We start from the raw sequence: 20,095 nt of genomic DNA, 5'->3' as shown, positions 1-20,095 counted from the left end.
CATGAAATGTTCCTGAATAAAAGTGCCAAACTGCAGTTAAATTCCACAAGTTAATAATTTGGCAAATAATTTGATTACTGATGTCCAAGTAAACGTAGTCACCAGCCCCTTTCACACAGTGATACCCCGGTAAATATCTGGAAAATTTCCGGAACGACTTTACCGGTATATTCAAAAAAGCGATGTTCACACAGGCGAGGACGTTACAGAAATTTTCCGGAAAAGAGCATTCACACTCTATTCCAAAATACCGGTAAAATCTGACATCATTCACCACAAATGAGCTTTAAACGGCTGCGCTTGTATTTGTAAACATTTGACTACATTACAAACTCTGTAGATGATCAATATTGTGAACAACTTTCGCAGGATCACTTTCGCATGTCGAGATGTTCATAATATGTGCGTGTGCAGGCGCTCACAGGCTGTTTCACAGGCACACGCAATGCTTGAAGGTAAACAAACAACGGCTTATCATGAGCATCTCATCGATGATTATTTACACAGTTGGCATTAAGAAGAACATATAAACGTGATCTGACTAACTTCTAGCAGCTAAATGTGTCTGGAAAAATATTCAATGGCTTTTATTCTCATAAATCGCGCGGACGTAAATGCGTCTGACTGTTGTGATTGGCTAAAGCAGACGTCTCACTTCAGCACAATCTAGACGTGCACGCGCTTATTACAGCAATCTTCCTTCTGCGTTCACACAGCGCAGCATTCCGGCAAATTGCCGGTAATGTTACAACTTCTCTTTCCGGAAAATAGCCAGAACGAATTTACCGGTATTTTCAAAAAGGACCTGTTCACACATACAACCTTTCCAGAAAATTGCCGCCAATTTTCCGGAAAGGTCTGTATGTGTGAAAGGGGCTACTGTCTATCTGCCCTGCATCTGTGTTGGTGTTGCTGCTGTAATAATCAGCACATGCTCGAACTGACACTCTCCTTTTCATGCCAACCCTTCCCTCTTTCGCCACACGACACTCCCAACTTAACAAAGCTGGACTCACCCACTTTCCATACTTTTATGAAACTAGACATGTGAAAACACCCTGCTTTAATGGCTAAAAATCAGTGGAAGTGACTGGAAGTCTTGAGCCAATCAGATTCCAATGGCTGCGCCTGCTCTTGTTACTAAAAAAGGCAGCACGGTGGCTCAGTGGTTCGCCTCACAGGAAGGAGGTCGCAGGCCAGTTGGTATTTCTGTGTGGAGTTTACATGCTCTCCTTGTGTTCTCCTGGGTTTTCTTTGGGTGCTCCGGTTTCCCCCACAGTCCAAAGACATCTGTTATAGGGGAATTGGGTAAACAAAATTGACTGTAGTGTATGAGTGTGTGTGTGAATGGGCGTTTTCCAGTACTGGGTTGCTGCTGGAAGGGCATCCACTGCGCAAAACATATAGGGGAATATTTCATTCCGCTGTGGCGACCTCAATCAGAGACTAAGGGCCCTATCATACACCGGGTGCAATGTGGCGCAAGGCGCGGCGCAATAGTCTTTTGATACTTTTAGCTCGGCGCAAGGGTCATTTTGAGGTGTTGCGCCACACCGTTTAAATAGCAAATGCATTTGCACTCAAATGTGCGCCAAATAAGCGTTCTGGTCTAAAAAAGCAGGAGTGTTTTGGCGCGTTGCTATTTTGAGAAACTGTAAATAGTCTGTTCTTTAGACCAGAACAAAGTCGGTCTATTGTCTGGCGCAAAGTGCGCCTGGCTTACACACTACAAACAAGATGCAGAGCAATACGCAAATATCTTTACGTATGAAAAATATAAGTATAATATATAATATATAATATATACAGGACATAAATATAAATGATTAAAATATTACAAAACATATTAATTTCTAGCCTACATGAAGATTTAAAAACCACTGCCTTACTTTCTTCATCTCGGGAGGCTTTTTCAGTTCATTCAATTTGCTTTTGTATAATGTTATTATTATTAGCAGTATTATTTATTATATCCATATTTATATTTGTTTTATTAAAAACAAGCTTAGGTTTGTCCACCTGTCAAATTTTAGACCATATGAGGCATGGCAGGTGTATTTGGAAATAACTCAGTATTTTGACCACACTTGGTTATTATTGTTCATTTATTCGTTTGCTAGAAATTAGAACTGAATTTAGAAACAAATCTTTGCGCTTAACAAACTAAATAAATTATTTATAGGCTAATTGATGTCTGTGCGTAAAGGTTTCCCTATCCACGAGAGCAAAAGCGAAGGTGAACTTACTTTACGTCAAAATGCGCTCTTGGAGCAACGCAGCTGGCTCTTAAAGGGAATGGGAGATGAGACTCTGATTGGTTTATTCTCAAAACACACCTATAACTCATTAAGAAAATAAACTCAACCCTTTTAGACCATGCGCCATGGCGCAAAGCAGATTTTCCCGTCCTTAAATTAGCAAAAATGCGTTCTGACACGCCCTGAAAGCGTTTGCGTCCTGCGTTTTGTGCTCTGCACATGGACCGTCAAAATAGAGCCCTAAGCCGAAGGAAAAAGAATGAATCAATTACTAAAAAAAACGTATTCTTCCACCAAACAATGTAGTACCTCTGAAACAGTGGTTGCTGAGCAACATGGATGTCCAACACACACACCGGCAAAGTGATATTGATGTAATGAGGTCACAGGTGTTTCGAGTCATTTACAACAGCGTAGAACCCTGCTCGACCAATCAGAATCAAGAAACAGAGCTTTCCATTTTATAATCTGAATTATACTGTGAAATCACTGCAGGTCACACCATTTGCCAAAACAAGACAAATTAGTTGAGATTTTCCTCATTGCGTGGATTAATTTGATTCTCTTGCATCTGCTTTGCTGGTTATATATAAATGGAGTCAACTGCTTTAATGAGTTTGCTGGTTTCACGTTGAGACTTGAGAATTTAGTGGAGCCCAGTGGTGAGAAATTGAAATCACTTAAGCTTAGCCAGGAAGTGCACTTTAGCTCAGGTTTGTCAGTTCAGGATTTGAAGTTATGTGTCCCTGCTGTTCGTATGAATAATATAGTAGCAAGCAAACACTCCTGTGAGCCCCGGCGGCGCCATTCGCTGCTCAGAAGATGCACAACGTGCTGAGGGTCAGATAAGAGCCCATTAAACTAATAGTTTACTCGGAAGTGGAAAACATCTTTCATAATGTACCACCACTTTTAAAACCACTTAAGGGAATCTGTGAAGAATATTAAAATCTGTTGTTAATCTATAATTATTGAGCTTCAATTATAGTCTGACCATTTGTTTCCAAGTTTGGAGAGTCAGTTCTTTTCCTGTTGACGTTGGCTTGACGGCTTCAGGCACTATATTCTTAACCACGCACTTCTTACCATTAGTTTGCTATGAGGGAATGATGCACAGAAGTAAAACCCCCTCCCTAATCGATATTACTTTACAGCTGAAAGAACATCAACACACTGAAATAAAAATCTCAGCAATTTACGGTTCATGCCGACTATTTTAGTGGAATAACTTGAACAGATGAATTGTTCTCGCTGCTGGAATCAGCTTTCAGAAATGATCAGATGTGCTCCAACATTAGGCACATTCAAATCAAGACTGAAAACACATCTGTTCAGCTGTGCCTTCACTGATTGAGCACTGTGCTACGTCCGACAGATCGCACTATTATATATTATATATTTTTTTATTCTTGTTTATGTAAAGTATTTTGAATTGCCACTGTGTACGAAATGTGCTTTATAAATAAACTTGCCTTGCCATGCCTAATTCACCAGAACATGTTGTTTTATCGTGACCAAGTGAATTAAGTCAGTAATTAAGCTAATAAAAAATAAATAAATCGCAAGTGCCGCTAAACAAATTTTCCAGTTCGCACACATCTATTTTTAGTCGCAAATGCGAGCGAAATGGTCGAACTGTCAAGCCCTGACCAAAATACATAGTTAGACCCTCAAATGCCAATTAAAACTGCACCTAGCCAAAAGGAAGCCCTATGTTAACAGTGTCCAAAAGCGCCGTCGAGTTCTCTGGGCTCAGAGGCATCTGGGATGCACCATCACCAGGTTTCAACCTCCCGCTCTCCCTCAGGAAGCCAATACGGAAGTAACTAAAACTGCAATTCAGCCGAAATTCTGCTAGTCCTGGCTCCAAAACAGAGCAAATTTCAATTGAGTCCACTGTTAGAATGGCCAACTTTACAGCAGAAAAAAGGTGTTTACAGCCTGGTACAAAAAAAGATTTTGGTTAATACAGCTAATATTACCCTTCATGACAACTGTGAGGGGGTGAATTTTTTTATAACTCATCCGTTTCCTTTATATTAAGTTTGCATTATTAAGGGCGTGGCCACTTGAGTGACAGCTAGGTCTCGTTGGTCGCCGTCACGTCACCTCAGCTGAATCCTGCAGATTAGCCACTGAACTCGGCATATTTATCGTATTTCTGTGTTGTTTTATGTGGCTTTACACAGTCAACTGCCTTTTGGACTTGTTTCCTACAATTATTAGATGGCATGGCATGCTGAGGGCACTTATTTGTGCTCACAAACCATTCACGTGGCCTCCGTTTCCCATGTGAGTAAAGTTATATACTTATATATCATCTCTATACATGTATTTGTTTTATTTAAGATCATTTATAGTTTATATTTATATTTAGAGCTGTAATGCACTCCAGAATCTGACGAATTGATTAACGTTAGCTGTAGGCTCTAGAACAGTCATCTGAAGCGTTGTCATACATTGTTATGCTGGATTTCACCAATAGTCTTACATTAACTAACACAGACTATATCTGAAGTGTTTGGAAGTAATTCGCGTTTTCCTCCTGTTGAAAAATGTCATAAGAACTATGCTTTGAGGCTCAGTGTATTACAGCAATGTTTTTAAAAGACTAAACACTTTATTGATATAGTGTACAGCCAAGCACATGTAGTCAGAATACAAACGAGTCACAGGTGATAAAGTATTAAGCATCCCAAAGTAAAGTGTGTCTAAACCATAGACTGTAAAATATATGGACGTAGTATCCGTGACGTCACCCATAGGTTTCTAAAGAGCGCAAAAGAAGCCACAAGTAGGCGCGGCCAACCGTCGCCATTTTGTTCGCGCGTCATCAACCCCACGGCGGGATACCAAACAAGGGCAAAGAGGCGGAGAGTGAGCGGAGCTACAGACACTGCTGGCATTTTGCTTGGACCTGGTTCAGACACACTTTACTTTGGAAGAACGCTTAATACTTTATCACCTGTGACTCGTTTGTATTCTGACTACATGTGCTTGGTTGTATACTATATCAATAAAGTGTTTAGTCTTTTAAAAACACACTGCTGTAATACATTGAGCCACTAAACATTGTTCTTATGACGTTTTTCAACAGGAGGAAAACGCAAATTACTTCCAAACACTTCAGATATAGTCTGTGTTAGTTAATGTAAGACTATTGGTGAAATCCAGCATAACAGTGTATGACAAAGCTTCAGATGACTGTTTTAGAGCCTACAGCTGATCAATCTGACAGATTCTGGAGTGCATTACAGCTCTAAATATAAATATAAACTATAAATGATCTTAAATAAAACAAATACATGTATAGAGATGGTATATAAGTATATAACTTTACTCACATGGGAAACGGAGGCCACGTGAATGGTTTGTGAGCACAATTAAGTGCCCTCAGCATGCCATGCCATCAAATAATTGTAGGAAACAAGTCCAAAAGGCAGTTGACTGTGTAAAGCCACATAAAACAACACAGAAATACGATAAATATGCCGAGTTCAGTGGCTAATCTGCAGGATTCAGCTGAGGTGACGTGACGGCGACCAACAAGACCTAGCTGTCACTCAAGTGGCCACGCCCTTATTTATGCAAACTCAATATAACTTAATATAAAGGAAATGGATGAGTTATAAAAAAATTCACCCCCCTCACAGTTGTCATGAAGGATAATATTAGCTGTATTAACCAAAATCTTTTTTTGTAGCAGGCTGTAAACAACTATTTTTCTGCTGTAAAGTTGGCCATTCTAACAGTGGGCTCAATTAAAATTTGCTCTGTTTTGGAGCCAGGAGCGGCCAGGACTAGCGGGATTTCGGATGAATTGCAGTTTTAGTCACTTCCGTATTGGCTTCCTGAGAGAGAGTTGGAGGTTGCAAGCAAAATGCCAGCAGTGTCTGTAGCTCCGCTCACTCTCCGCCTCTTTGCCCTTGTTTGGTATCCCGCCTTGAGTGTGATGACTCGCAAACAAAATGGCGACGGTTGGCCGCGCCTACTTGTGGCTTCTTTTGCGCTCTTTAGAAACCTATGGGTGACGTCACGGATACTACGTCCATAAATTTTACAGTCTATGACCATCACACAGTAGAAATGTGTACTATGGTCAGATAAATCAGTACTTCAGGTTTTTTTTTTGCTCATCTTAAGACTTGTTTTCATGAAGAATGGGGAAAAATTACACCTGTAACACTTCATCACTTGATGTCTTTAGTCCCTAAACATCTTTTAAATGTTACAAAGTTGTAAAAGCTTCTACTGTTCCAATGTGCAAGAACCAAAATTGAAATACATGTTTATTTTGAAAAATAAATAAATAAATAAATTAAAAAAAAAAAAAAAAATATATATATATATATATATATATATATATATATATGTATTTATATATATATATGTATTTATATATATATATGTATTTTTATATATATATATATATATATATATATATATATATATATATATTTATATATATATATATATATATATATATGTATATATATATATATATATATGTATATATATATATATATATATATATATATATATATATATATATATATATATATATATATATATATACCATGAGGAACACAGTAAATAATGTTTGTTGTATTGTCTGCAATGAAATAAAAGTCAAAGTAAATTTTGAAATCACTACTTTCTTTTTAATTTGAGTTTCCATACTGTCCCAACTTTGTGGTTGTACATAAAACTACTTATTGATTGAATTTACAGAAAAGTTACAGTATCGTGGTATATATCGTTGTCATGAAATGACTTTTTTGTCTTTCTGTTCCAGCACCACCATAGAGACGAATTCCTCCTCTTTCACTTTTCTCCAGAAGGAATCTCTTGAGTCTTGTGTCTGTTCTTGTTTCGCAGACGCAAACAATGGCCCGAGCGGCCCAGGCTACAGACCACCGCCGCGCACCCGAGAGGTGCTCATTAACGGTCAAACAGTCAAGCTGAAATACTGTTTCACCTGCAAGATCTTCAGACCGCCGCGGGCCTCACACTGCAGCCTGTGTGACAACTGCGTGGGTAAGCATGTGTGTATGCCGCGCGCGCGTCTGCAAACATCTTTATATAACAGTCCGCATCATGCAACGAAAGTGCTAACGTATGATTTTCCCGGCTGTGCATTTGTCCTCAGATAGATTCGATCATCACTGCCCGTGGGTGGGCAACTGCGTGGGGAGGAGGAACTATCGCTTCTTCTACCTGTTCATCCTCTCGCTCTCCTTCCTCACCATCTTCATCTTCGCCTTCGTCATCACGCACGTAATACTGAGTAAGAGGGACGACCGCCTACTTCTTTATATAACCCAAACACTCATGACAGATCTTATCTTACTGTACTTATTGGTGTTTTGCTGTTAAACAATTGCCAACGGTAGGGTTTGACTGCTGCAGTGTCCGGGCCAGCCAAAACCGGCAGGAAGCAATTCAAATAAATGTCAAGCTTTAGATTTTGCTTTATTTTTGCATTCAATTCAGCGATCGCTGAGGGATTTCCAAAGGGACTGCTCAACGCTTCTGCCTATTTTTTAATAATCAGTATATTTCATGGGAATCCAGCTTTTTAGTCAGTTAATATCAGGAAAAGGTCAGGGAATTTTTGATTTGGCTTGGAATAAATAGGAAAGCACTGTATAGAGCAGGGGTCACCAACATGGTGCCCGTGGGCACCAGGTAGCCCGCCAGGTTCACATGAGTTGCCCGCGGGCCTGTTCTAAAAAAAGCTCACCATAGCACCATATATGAGTAAGATGCATCTAATATTTTTATAGGTATTCTTTTTAAATCACACTTGCATTGGTGTAAATTTGAAAATTACTTTAAGTTATATATATATAAAAAAAAAACATTTAAAACAATTTCAGAGAAATGAAGTGTTGAATACTGATATTTATCTAACTTGTTAAATCATTGTTGACAACTACTGTGAGAAATCATTAACATGATCAATGTCTTCACATAGATGAATATTATTAATTATTAATAATAACATATAATTAAAAGTAAATTAAGGAAAAATGTGTTATTTCATAACTTGTAGCCCTTCACACTACCCAAGAAGTAGCTCTCAGTTTCCAAAAGGTTGGTGACCCCTGGTATCGAGTTTAATATACAGCAGGGAAAATAAGTATTGAACACGTCATGTTTTTTTTTCTAGGAGTATTTCTAAAGACGTCAACAGAGTGTAAAAACCTTGATGGTTCTGTCGGTGTCATCTATCAAATCTCATCTTTAATTTGCATTTTATATTGGATTCAGATCAGGTGATTGGCTAGGCCATTCCACAGCTTGATTTTCTTTCTCTGAAAGCATTTGAGAGTTTCCTTTGCTGTGTTTTGGGTCATTGTTTTGCTAAAATGCCCACCCTGGTTTCATGTTTATCATCCTGTTAATCTTGATGTTGGACTGAAGCTCCTAATATTAATTTACGGTGACAAAAAACAGAGGGTTGCTGAATAACTACTGAGAGATTTCGACTGCTGACTGGGCTTTCACTGCCTTTCTATACCTCCGTTTCTTCATGTGTTCAATACTCTTTCCCTGTGTCATTTCATTATATTACACATAACTTAATTTGAAACTAATTAGGTTTGTTTTCTTTGCATATATGGATTTCTTTGGTTGTTACCAACATTCGGGGAAAATTTCTAGTCAACCGCACCTTTAGAAATGTTTTCTGAAAAATGGTGATGTGTTCAATACTTAGTTCCCCCACTGTATATACAGAAGTCAACATATGAAGTGAATTGAACCCATTTAGAAAATAATAGTTTTGATTAATTTCTCAGTGAATATAGCCGAAATCTTTTACATATTGGGTCCCACTTTATATTAAGTGGCCCTAACTAATATATACTTACATAGGAATTAATAGTTTGTTACAATGTACTTATTGTGTAAATACATGTATTTACTGTGTACTTTTGCTTGATTAAATACATGTATGTAACTACATCTATAATTAACTTTTGTAATTACATTTGTAAATACACTGTTGACCATCCCTTACACCTTAACCCACCCTTAAACCTACCCATACCACCAAACCTGTCCATAACCCAACCCCTATCCCAACTCAAAAGCTCCACGTGTTCTCAAATACATTATAAACACAGTAAGCACATTATATTTATTTTTTAATGTAAGTACATAGTAGTTAGGGACACCTAATATAAAGTGGGACCAAATATTGTATGTTGAAAATAACAAAGCACTTTTATTAAACATCTATTAAAATAAAAGTTTGCTCACCTAACATCTTAAGGAATAGATAGATAATACATTTAAATTCGAATCACATATTGCAAAATGTAAATGAATTATATAAATAAGTTTCAGCCATTTTTTTTATGTTTCTCTTGATTTTTCCTGTTTGTTAAAAATGTATATTAGAAAATTTTTTACACATTAATTTAGGTGTGCAAATTTTTGGACTGATCTTATGTTTTATTTTTTCCCCCATTTTTTAATATCTAATATATATGCACAGATTTATTATTGTAAAGCGTCATATAGAAAAAATCTCTTTGAAATAATCAAATGTAATGATTTTTTCTAAGCACGAGGTGACAAATGTTTTTGTTTTATTTAACTTTCTTTTTTCGTAATTATATATATATATATATATATATATATATATATATATATATATATATTATTATTATTTTTTTTTTATTATTATTATTTTATTTTTAGGGGTTTTTCATCTTTTTCAAAAAGTGCACTAATCTGTCATCAAACTAACCAATACATCGAGCTGTGGTCTGTGTGGTCCAAACACCCTAGTATATTGCTTAGATATTGAGCGCCGTCTTTCGGATGAAACATGGAACCGAGGTCCTGACTCTCTGTGGCCATTTGAAATCCCAAGATGTCCTTTGAAAGAGATTAGGGGTTTAACCCCGGCATACTGGCCAAATTTTGCCCACTGGTCTCTGTCCATCATGGCCACCACTAAGCTGTAATGTGGTGTATGGTCTGGCACAATATGGCTGCCGTCACGTCATCCAGGTGGATGCTGCACACTGTTGGTGGATGAGGAGATCCCCCCCCAAAAATGTGTAAAGCACTTTAAGTAGCCAGAAAAGCGCTATATAAATGTAAGGAATTATTATTATTTTTATTATTATACACCTTGTTTTTAGAGCCAAAATATTGCAAAATTCTAAACTTCAGTCACAGACTTCATGTGGCGATGGAAAGTGTGTAATGCGTGACTGTCATTTATGACTTTTGACCTATTTGCAAAAAGGAAAATGTTCAGATCAAGAATCTGGAATTGAATTTGGAGATTTTGGAATTGAAATGCAACTCTCAGAATTGAATCATGAATATCTAAAGAGTCTTTTATAGGACATTATGATGGCGACTGCATGGGAAGCAGAGAGAGGGGAACGATCGGCAAAGGACCTCGAGCCGGGACTCGAACTCGGGTCACTTTGAGCACCTCACTGCTTTGTGTCGACGCTTTAACCCAGGGGTCACCAATCTCTGTCCTGGAGGGCCGGTGTCAATGCAGGGTGTAGCTCTAACTTGCCTTAACACATCTGCCTGGGTGTTTCTAGTATACCTAGTAAGATCTTGATTAGCTTGTTCAGGTGTGTTTGATTAGGGTTGGAGCTAAAATCTCCAGGACACCAGCCCTCCAGGAACAAGTTTGGTGACCCCTGCTCTAACTACTAGTCTATTGGCACCAAAGTTTTTTCATATCATATTTGCGTGGACTATTTGCACCAAAATGCTCCTTTAAGACCTACAGTAGTACTGGTGCTCTGTCAGTGTGATGTATTGGTACGGCTTTCCACCATCGATCGGCTGTGGACTGGCAGGAGTAGACCGCAAGCCGCTGACGAGGCAGTTTTTCCTCCTCTGGTGAAGTGATGGAGCGGCTGTAAGCCTGAGCTCAGCGCTTGTTTACTGCACACAGCTGATCAATCGGGCCGTGAGGGCAGGTCCACTTTGGGCTTGCCGTAGTGACAAATGGCTTCTGTAAGATGTTTATTGGACAGGGCACATTCAGTGCGGCTTTATTTACCCACCGATCTCTCCTCAGATGCCCTCCGGAAAGCATTAGCATTAAGCACAGCGGCTGACTTTGAAGCAGTCCAGAAGGTGATTTAGGTTGCCAGTGTCAAGACGGCGGCTTGGGATTGTTTTTAGTTTCTCTAGCGCATCGTGGGTACTGAAGAATTATTGATTTGTCTATTTATTTAATTACTTTTAGATATTTATATTATTTTAGTTTAGTATTAAACAATTTAGTTTAGAATTAAAATACCCAAATATATAAGAAAAACCCCTGCAAAAATCAATAATATTAGCTCTTTTAAAGGGGACACATTATGCAAAAATCACTTTTACAAGGGGTTTGACCACAGTTGTGTGGCTACAGTCTGAGAATATAACCGGCTTCTCGTGGTAAAAGTTTATTTATTAAACTATTTATAATCACACTTGATAAAAACAGTCTGCAGAAACACTTTGATTGACATCAGAGGGATAAAGTCCCGCCCATTGGTGATGATCTGTCCCTCATTAGCATAGGACATTAGTCCTGTTTTGTAAATCTGCCACTATGCTGATACACAGGCATTTGTAGCTCCGCCCTCTTTTAAAAAGAGCTCAATCTCATTTGAATTTAAAGCGACAGTCACCAAAATGGCACAATTTGGATCAAAGCCTAAAAGGGGCAGATTTAAAGAGTCAAAAAACATTGTTTGTGGTGTATTTTGAGCTGAAATTTCACATACACACTCTAGAGACATCAGAGATTTATTTTACATCTTGTAAAAAGAGGCACAAGTAGGATATTTTTTAACCTAGTGAGCCTAATTAACCCAGTTTTAAATTGCACTTTAAGCTAAATATTAGTTGTATCTTGCCAAATAACTAGAGAATTGTGTACTGTCAAGTTGGCAAAGATAAAAGAAATTAGTTTTCATTTATTAAATCTATTATGTTGAAAACCATCTCTCTTTCCAGTAATCAGCACTTGCAAAATACTTTGGGAAAATAATCCAAATTTCTCAGGAGCGCTAATATTTTTGTATGTTCTGGCATATTGTATTATATTATTTGCTAGTACAGCCAAATACTAACAAAAGTGATGAGTTATGCTGCTTTTTTTAAACATGCGGCATCACACTGATGCTATAAGCAAAATATGTAGTCATTAACTCAAGATCCTTCCCTCAGGATGCGATCACAAGACATTCCCTTTGGATGTTATTATTACCAAGTATAATTGCAGATGGTTCTCAGCTGACCACTTGTGATTAGATAACCCGCGAGACATTAACACTATAGGAGCAGAACATCCACTGTTGGATTGGTTAACAGTGCATCTTAATCACGGCTCGAAATTAACTTTTTTACTTGGTAGCACCAGTGTAATAACAGTTTGCTTTTGTATAATGTTATCATTATTAATAGTATTATTTATTATATGCATATTTAAATTTGTTTTATTAAAAACAAGCTTAGATTTGTCCTCCTGTCAGGTTTTAGACCATATGGAACACAGCATGTGTTTTAGGATATAACTCTGGTTTTTAAGCACACTTCGTTATTATTGTTCGTTTATTCGATTGCTGGAAATTAGAACCGAATTTAGAAATAGTTTTGAAGCAAATATTTGCGCTTAACAAACAAAATAATTATTTATAGGCTAATTATTGTCTGTGCATAAAGGTTTCCCTATCCACGAGAGTGAAAGTAGATATTGAGAGGCGTTATCTCTCATTCTCGTCCTGTAGATCCTCTGTTTAACTTTTTTTCTTGCTAGTGAAATGCTTAGTTTTTCAACTTACAAAGTCGTCATTTAAATAGCAAATGCGCTATAGCGCAAAGCAACTGGTTCTTAAAGGGAATGGGAGATGAGACTCTGATTGGTTTATTCTCAAAACACACCGATAACTCATTAAGAGAATTAGCTCAACCCTTTTAGACCATGCGCCACGGCGCAAAGCGGATTTTTCCATCCTTATATTAGCAAAAGTGGATTCTGACACGCCCTGAATGCGTTTGCGCCTTGCGTTTTAAACTTTGCGCATGGATTGTCAAAATCGAGCCCCTAAAGTTACTAATAATGGCACATCTTATTAGTGATCATGTGCTGAATGTTAATCCCCCATTTACACTTTTCCAAGAGTGGATAACAGAGTAAAGGCTAAAGCCTTTCACTGTAAAGTCTGTGGGACGGGGTTTGCAGGTAACAACGTTTGCCACTGAATCTACACATTTTAAGCGTGAGAGGTTCTGTATAATCCTTTATTTAATCCTCACGATGCTGTCAGTCGTGCAAGCGGCAGCTATCTGTAACATTTAACACAGCTCATGAAAAGACCGTTATTGCTATGAAGATGACGTACAAATAATAAGTTATATATCAATATAAATGTGGGGCGGGGTGATGGATCGCGATGCCGGCTCAGCATCGTGAAGTTTGTCAGCCATCGGCGATGGACGATGGCATCGTCTATCGGCCCAACCCTAATATATAGATCATTGGGGCTGGTGGGTCATGTGAAAAACTCCTCATGGGAATCTTCCAACGTAATGGATTCTAAAGCCTGGTTTATACTTCTGCGTCAAGTGACTGGCATAACCCACGGCGCATGCAACGCCCGTAGCTGTGCATTTATACTTCTGCGCGCTGTCTCTGTTGGTCTGCATTAACATTTCCGAAACGCTAGTTGGCAGTGAGGTGTAAATGTTCCTCTGTGTCGAGTTTCTTCGCTGCTGTTTTGCTTTTCCTGAACACTTCCTGAATGTACAAGTGGCTCAAACTCGCTCATTTTGAGGCAGGAACCGGCGGACGTGCAACAACTTTAACTATGAGGTAAACACAAAACAAATCTTTCCATCCGGAGCTCCTTCACGGGACTCCACACTTGTAAACAATCGCTCTATCAGGCTCGCACCATTCACGTGACTCTCGGTCCCGCCCAGACTCTTCAGCGCTAACAAGCCGACCAATCACAGAGCTTGCGCTACGCGTCGTTTCGACATGTAGTTACATTTTTTGAGAGCTGCACGTCAGCAACACTGACGGCCACGACGATGGGCTATGCGTTAGCGCCGTAGCATACGCCGGCGTTTGACGCAGAAGTATAAATCAGCCTTCAGTTACGGTCACAAAAAAACTCACGGTGAAGGGTCAGCTGGAGTATTTTTAACTCGCGCAAGAAAGGGTTAAGGATCACCAGACCACAGATACAGCTCAGTTTTATTTAATGTTTTACATCTACATCACAGGTAACCTGTAAATGAGTAAATTAACTTGACTTTTTCATTTTTTCTATCCCTTTAATAAGCTGTTTTTACTAGCATCACCTCTATAGGTTTCTCATAAAAGTGTAGGATTTCAAATGTCCGCAGCGTCTGGTTAATTCCTTCTCCTTGTCATTTCTGAATGTGCTGTCTGCTTTTTGAGATTTGCGTTTCGTGTTCCTGTGACAGCTTTTCTTTGTTACATAACCAGTGCTTTTCCTGCAGGATCCAACAGGACTGGCTTTCTTAGTGCTCTCAAAGACAGCCCTGCTAGATATCCTTTCACTAAACTGTGTGTGTGTGTGTGTGTGTGTGTGTGTGTGTGTGTGTGTGTGTGTGTGTGTGTGTGTGTGTGTGTGTGTGTGTGTGTGTGTGTGTGTGTGTGTGTGTGTGTGTGTGTGTGTGTGTGTGTGTGTGTGTGTGTGTGTGTGGGAAGAGGCTGTGCAATAGGAGTCGAGTCTATTTCTGGTTTCACACCTCTAGAACACAATTGCAGAAAAGCAGCTCATACTCACTCTCTTTACATCTTGTCGGTGGCCCTCTGGTTTCAATGGAAAGAAATATGTTTTTAAATACGGTCTGTGGGAAGTCTTTCCGTATCCGAGATGAAAACGGCGAGACCCCCAGAAAAGGTGATTTTCTCGGTGCCTGCGCAAATATGCGGAGCGCTGATTTATATTAGCACGGGGACGTCTCGCTGTCGTGTTCATTAGTGAGAGCGGCTTCCTGCTCATGGTCAATTATTAGCTTGTCATGCATCATTTATTGCCTCATGATAGACTCTCCCATAAGCAATCAAGCAAGTCAACACATGCTAGTGCCAGCAAAAACAAGCGTCGCAGGGCACAAACTGCAAATCGTTTTCTTGATCGTCGATTTGTCTGATTTTTCATTAAAATGTACTCGTAAAGGAGACAAATTTAGTTTGAAGCTAAATTTAATAATATATTTATTTTTATATAATATATATATATGTTATTTTCAAGATCTGAAGTAAACTATCTTTCAGCATTATGGCAGTAAATGCCCCGTTAACTAGTATTTAAACTCATATTAGTAGCATTTGACATTGAATAAAGCACATAATCAGTACCTGAGGTGATCATTGTGTTTGTAGTTTATGCTGGGTTTTTGCCGCAGCGGATAGAATAGAATAGAAATTATGCGAATCTCTGTTGTTGATGATTAAAACATTAAAAAGATATCTTTTATCATGTTTCATGTCGCATCTAGTTAAGACACAATGTGATATGTTTGTTATGTTTGTCATGTCGCGTCTAGTTAAGACACAATGTGATACAACGTAATTTTTCATATATTTTTATTCTTGTTTCAAGGAAAAAAAACGCCCAATACACCGTTAGATGTATGCTGTAATATTTTCTTACAATTCCTTTATTAATGAAATTCACTGTTTCCTCTCTGAAAACATGTAGTACCCTGAGTTGTTTTGTAAAATTACTTTTATATCAACTCTATTCATCAAAGATTCCACTTAATAAAACAAGATTGCAGTTCCCACAAAAATATGAAGCATTATTGATCATAACAAAATCAACATTCAAGGCCTTTTGATCATTATATATTTACAAAATATATTTAATATTTAAAGTTGTCATAATTTGTTTTACAATAATAATGTATGGTTATTTAAACAAAGCCTCGCTGATCTTAAGAAACCCCTTTCAAAAACAACAACGAAAGCCTTTCAGTCTATTAAATAAATAGTATGACAGTACCTTTAAAAAATGCGCCTTATTGATCAACCCATTTCATTTTTGTACTGTTAGCACATTAGTTTAATTTAGTTGTTTAGTTTAGTTTAGTTGTTCCGTTTCATTTAGTTGTCCGGTTTTGTTTAGTTAAGTTGATTAGTTTAGTTGTTTTATTTTGTTTAGTTGTTTCGTTTAGTTGCTTTGTTTTTAGTTGTTTTGTTAAGTTTCATTTAGTTTAATTGTTTTGTTTAGTTGTATCATTTAGTATTGTTGTTTTGTTTAGTTGATTTGTTTAGTTGTTTCATTTAGTGTAATTGTTTTGTTTAGTTGTTTTGTTTAGTTTAATTGGTTTGTTTAGTTGTTTCGTTTAGTTGTTTCGTTTAGTTGTTTCATTTAGTTTAGTTGTTTCATTTAGTTTAATTGGTTTGTTTAGTTGTTTCGTTTAGTTGTTTCATTTAGTTTAATTGGTTAGTTTAGTTGTTTCGTTTAGTTGTTTCATTTGTTTAGTTGTTTCGTTTAGTTGTTTCATTTAGTTGAATTGTTCTGTTTAGTTGTTTCGTTAAGTTGTTTCAATTAGTTTAGTTGTTTTGTTTAGTTGTAGATTTAGTTTAATTGTTTTGTTTAGTTGTTTCATTTAGTTGTTTCATTTAATTTAATTGTTTCATTTAGTTGTACATTTAGTTTCATTGGTTTGTTTAGTTGTTTCGTTTAGTTGTTTCATTCAGTTTATTTGGTTTGTTTAGTTGTTTCACTTAGCTGTTTCATTAAGTTTAATTGGTTTGTTTAGTGGTTTCGTTTAGTTGTTTAGTTTAGTTTATTTGATTTGTTTAGTTGTTTTGTTTCGTTTAGTTGTTTCATTTAGTTTAATTGTTTTGTTTAGTTGTTTCATTTAGTTTACTTGTTTTGTTCAATTGTTTTATTTAGTTGATTTTTTTCCATTTAGTTGTTTAATTAAGTTTAGTTGTTTTGTTTATTTGTTTCGTTTAGTTTTTTTTTCTTTTAGTTGTTTTATTTTTTTTTCTTTTAGTTGTTTCGTTTAGTTTAGTTGTTTAGTTTAGTTGTTTAATTAAGTTTAGTTGTTTTGTTTAATTGTTTCGTTTAGTTTTTTTAGTTTAGTTGTTTCGTTTAGTTTAGTTGTGTTGTTTAGTTGTTTTGTTTCGTTTAGTTGTTTCATTTAGTTTAATTGTTTTGTTGAGATGTTTCATTTAGTTTAGTTGTTTTGTTTAATTGTTTAATTTAGTTGATTTTTTCATTTAGTTGTTTAAGTTTAGTTGTTTTGTTTAATTATTTCGCTTAGTTTTTTTTCGTTTAGTTGTTTTGTTTAGTTGTTTCATTTAGTTTGGTTGTTTCATTTGTTTTGTTTAGTTGTTTTGTTTCATCTAGTTGTTTAGTTTTTTTGTTTAGTTTAGTTGTTTCATTTTGGTTAGCTGTTTTGTTTCATTTAGTTGTTTGGTTTAGGTTTCTGTTAGTAATGACTATGTTAAAATTAAAATTTAAATGACTATGTTAAAATTAAAAGTTAAAATTTATATTTTAGAAAACCTGTAAAATATTTTGTTGTTCTCAAACATCACAAGCGTCAAATCTGTAGTTTGAATGGGTTTATAGTCCTACTTTTGATTTCCCTAATTCTGTGACACTAAAGGGGTGATGAGACAGCTGAAAATCCATCTTTTTTTTTTTTTTTTTTAAATATATATAAGTTGTCATTTATTTCTATTTCAAAATAGACCCTTTTCACATTTCCGGGTTTGTCCGTAGCGGAAGGCATCATAATTTGGCGCAGTGAATGGGAGAGTACAACAAATTTTTTTTACAGTCATTTTTGCTGAAGTAATAAAAGAAAAACTCCACGATGGTGATATCAAGACTTTCAGAAAAAGAGAAAAAATAGTGCGAGACTTAAAACGACAGCCAGAGGAGAGAATAACATCAAATTTACTGTCCTGTCCCATAGACGCTGCATTAGAAACACCTCTCATAAGCGGTAATTCATTTTTTGTAATTTCGCATATAATACATACATAAATGCATATAAATGTTCATACGTTTTTTTAAAAATCTAAATATTAAAAACTTTTAAGAATTTAAGATGATGATGAACGTTAACACATCATAACAGTTGTGTGAAAAGAGACCGTAATAAAGTAGGTTTGATCAAACAAAGCCTTGCTGACCTTAAGAAAACAGACTTTCAGACTTAAAATAGTATAAAAGTACTAGCTTTAAAAGATGTGCCTTATTGATAAATTCAGCCTGGGTTTTTGTGCTGTTAGCACTTACAGCAAGCAGCTCCTTAACAGAATTTTGTCATACATTTGTGTACATTTTCAATTGACCATTACATTAGCAATTCATCAAACGACAAAGAAAAGCCCTACAAATGGGCATGTGTCCAAAGTCGAGCGCACTTTCAGTGTTTTAAAGCTTTCTGGATTTAAAAGGTGGAATAAGACTGAACACAGACCCAGTGTTTCCAGCATGTCATTTGGGCCACTTTCTATGTAATTGGTTGATGTGGTAATGTATGTATGGATTTCTATTTGTTTTCCTTGATGTTTGCACTGTCCTGGAAGTGGTGGTGTGCTTTTTTTCCGTCTGGTCCATTGTGGGACTGTCCGGGTTTCATACCTACCTGATCAGCTCCAATCAAACCACCAATGAAGATGTGAGTACATCACTTTTACTCTTTCTGTTTTCTCTAAATGTTCATCAACTAATTAATCATGCTGCTATATAATAACATCCACTGGTATAAGAATATAAACCGAACTGCATGTTGTTGCATGATTACAATGACTTAACAAATCAAGTCAGAAGTGGACATTCATGAATTCCCACAAGAGTACAGTTTGTTTTCCCAGTAGAGATTTTCAAAAACATATTCATTAAAGCCAGAAATGAACACATGAAGTTGATCAACCAGCTTTGATGTGAATAACAGCATTACAACTTTGGCTTGAAGCTAAGAAGTACATGAAAATCTGACTGACACGACACTATGGATTTATAGCTGCTTTAGGGCATCGCAAATGATGCAATTCAATTAAAAACAATGGAGAAATGTTAAACTATATCAATATTGAGATTAATATAAGTGATTACATTTAATCCGAATACAGCTCTGCATTACCTTTGGCATCATGAAAGTCACATGAGATATTTTGAATAAATAAAAGCTGAAAAAATGTAAATGTATAAAATAGAAAACATGTTTATGAAGTGCGTTATTAGTATGCTAATGCAGTTTACATATGGTGTATTGATACTAGTATGGATGTATATTTTATTATTATTTTTGTTTATTTTAATTATTAAATTATTTAAATAATTCATAATATTTACCCCCTATTCTTCTTTTAGGATTTTGAAAGCAGTCCTGGGGTCCGTTCTTCGTACCTCGCTTAAATGACCCAAGATGATTTGGCAGATCCTGGATCTGTTCATCTTGATAATTGATCTCTGGCAAATTTGGTTCATCAAACAAGTTCGTGAATCAGATTAAAATGTCTGGAAATCGCTGCGTGTGTTGTGAAGGACAGATCTATCGATCCTCGAAATCATGATCAGCAATACAACAATTGGCTGGTGGAAAAGCAGCGTAATGACATCATCTGATTAATATTCAATTGTCCAAGTGAGCTAAATTACATAAAATTAGTAGTAAACGGTTTGTTAAATATGATATGCAATAATTTTACACCTTGTTGTGGGTTTTATGTACCTATAACTTTATATATACATAGTTAAACATTTTTACTATGTTTCCAAGTGTATATAACTACTACTGTAAGAAAATATCAGCATTTGGTACATACTTTTAGTATTATCTTTGCT

General features: G+C 36.5%; 1 protein-coding gene across 11 annotated transcripts in view; it reads left to right on the top strand.

The window, feature by feature from the left end:
• zdhhc14 (zDHHC palmitoyltransferase 14) overlaps nucleotides 1-20,095 on the top strand; it is a 71,715-nt gene that overhangs the window by 19,001 nt on the left and 32,619 nt on the right. For 10 of the 11 annotated variants that reach the window (XR_012395661.1, XR_012395659.1, XR_012395663.1 and 7 more), the window contains exons 3-6: nucleotides 7,137-7,295; nucleotides 7,408-7,545; nucleotides 14,769-14,817; nucleotides 18,824-18,926. Coding sequence is in view for 5 of the 11 variants with exons in the window: in XM_073933097.1 (XP_073789198.1) it covers nucleotides 7,137-7,295; nucleotides 7,408-7,545; nucleotides 14,769-14,817; nucleotides 18,824-18,926 (449 nt within the window). In the remaining 6 variants the exon portion in view is untranslated. 11 annotated transcript variants of the gene reach the window in all.

Source organism: Danio rerio, chromosome 20 (genome assembly GCF_049306965.1).
Source record: "Danio rerio strain Tuebingen ecotype United States chromosome 20, GRCz12tu, whole genome shotgun sequence".
Classification (NCBI taxonomy): domain Eukaryota; kingdom Metazoa; phylum Chordata; class Actinopteri; order Cypriniformes; family Danionidae; genus Danio; species Danio rerio.
The sequence above is the reverse complement of the archived record's forward strand: the minus strand, read 5'-3'. Positions and strand labels throughout refer to the sequence as shown.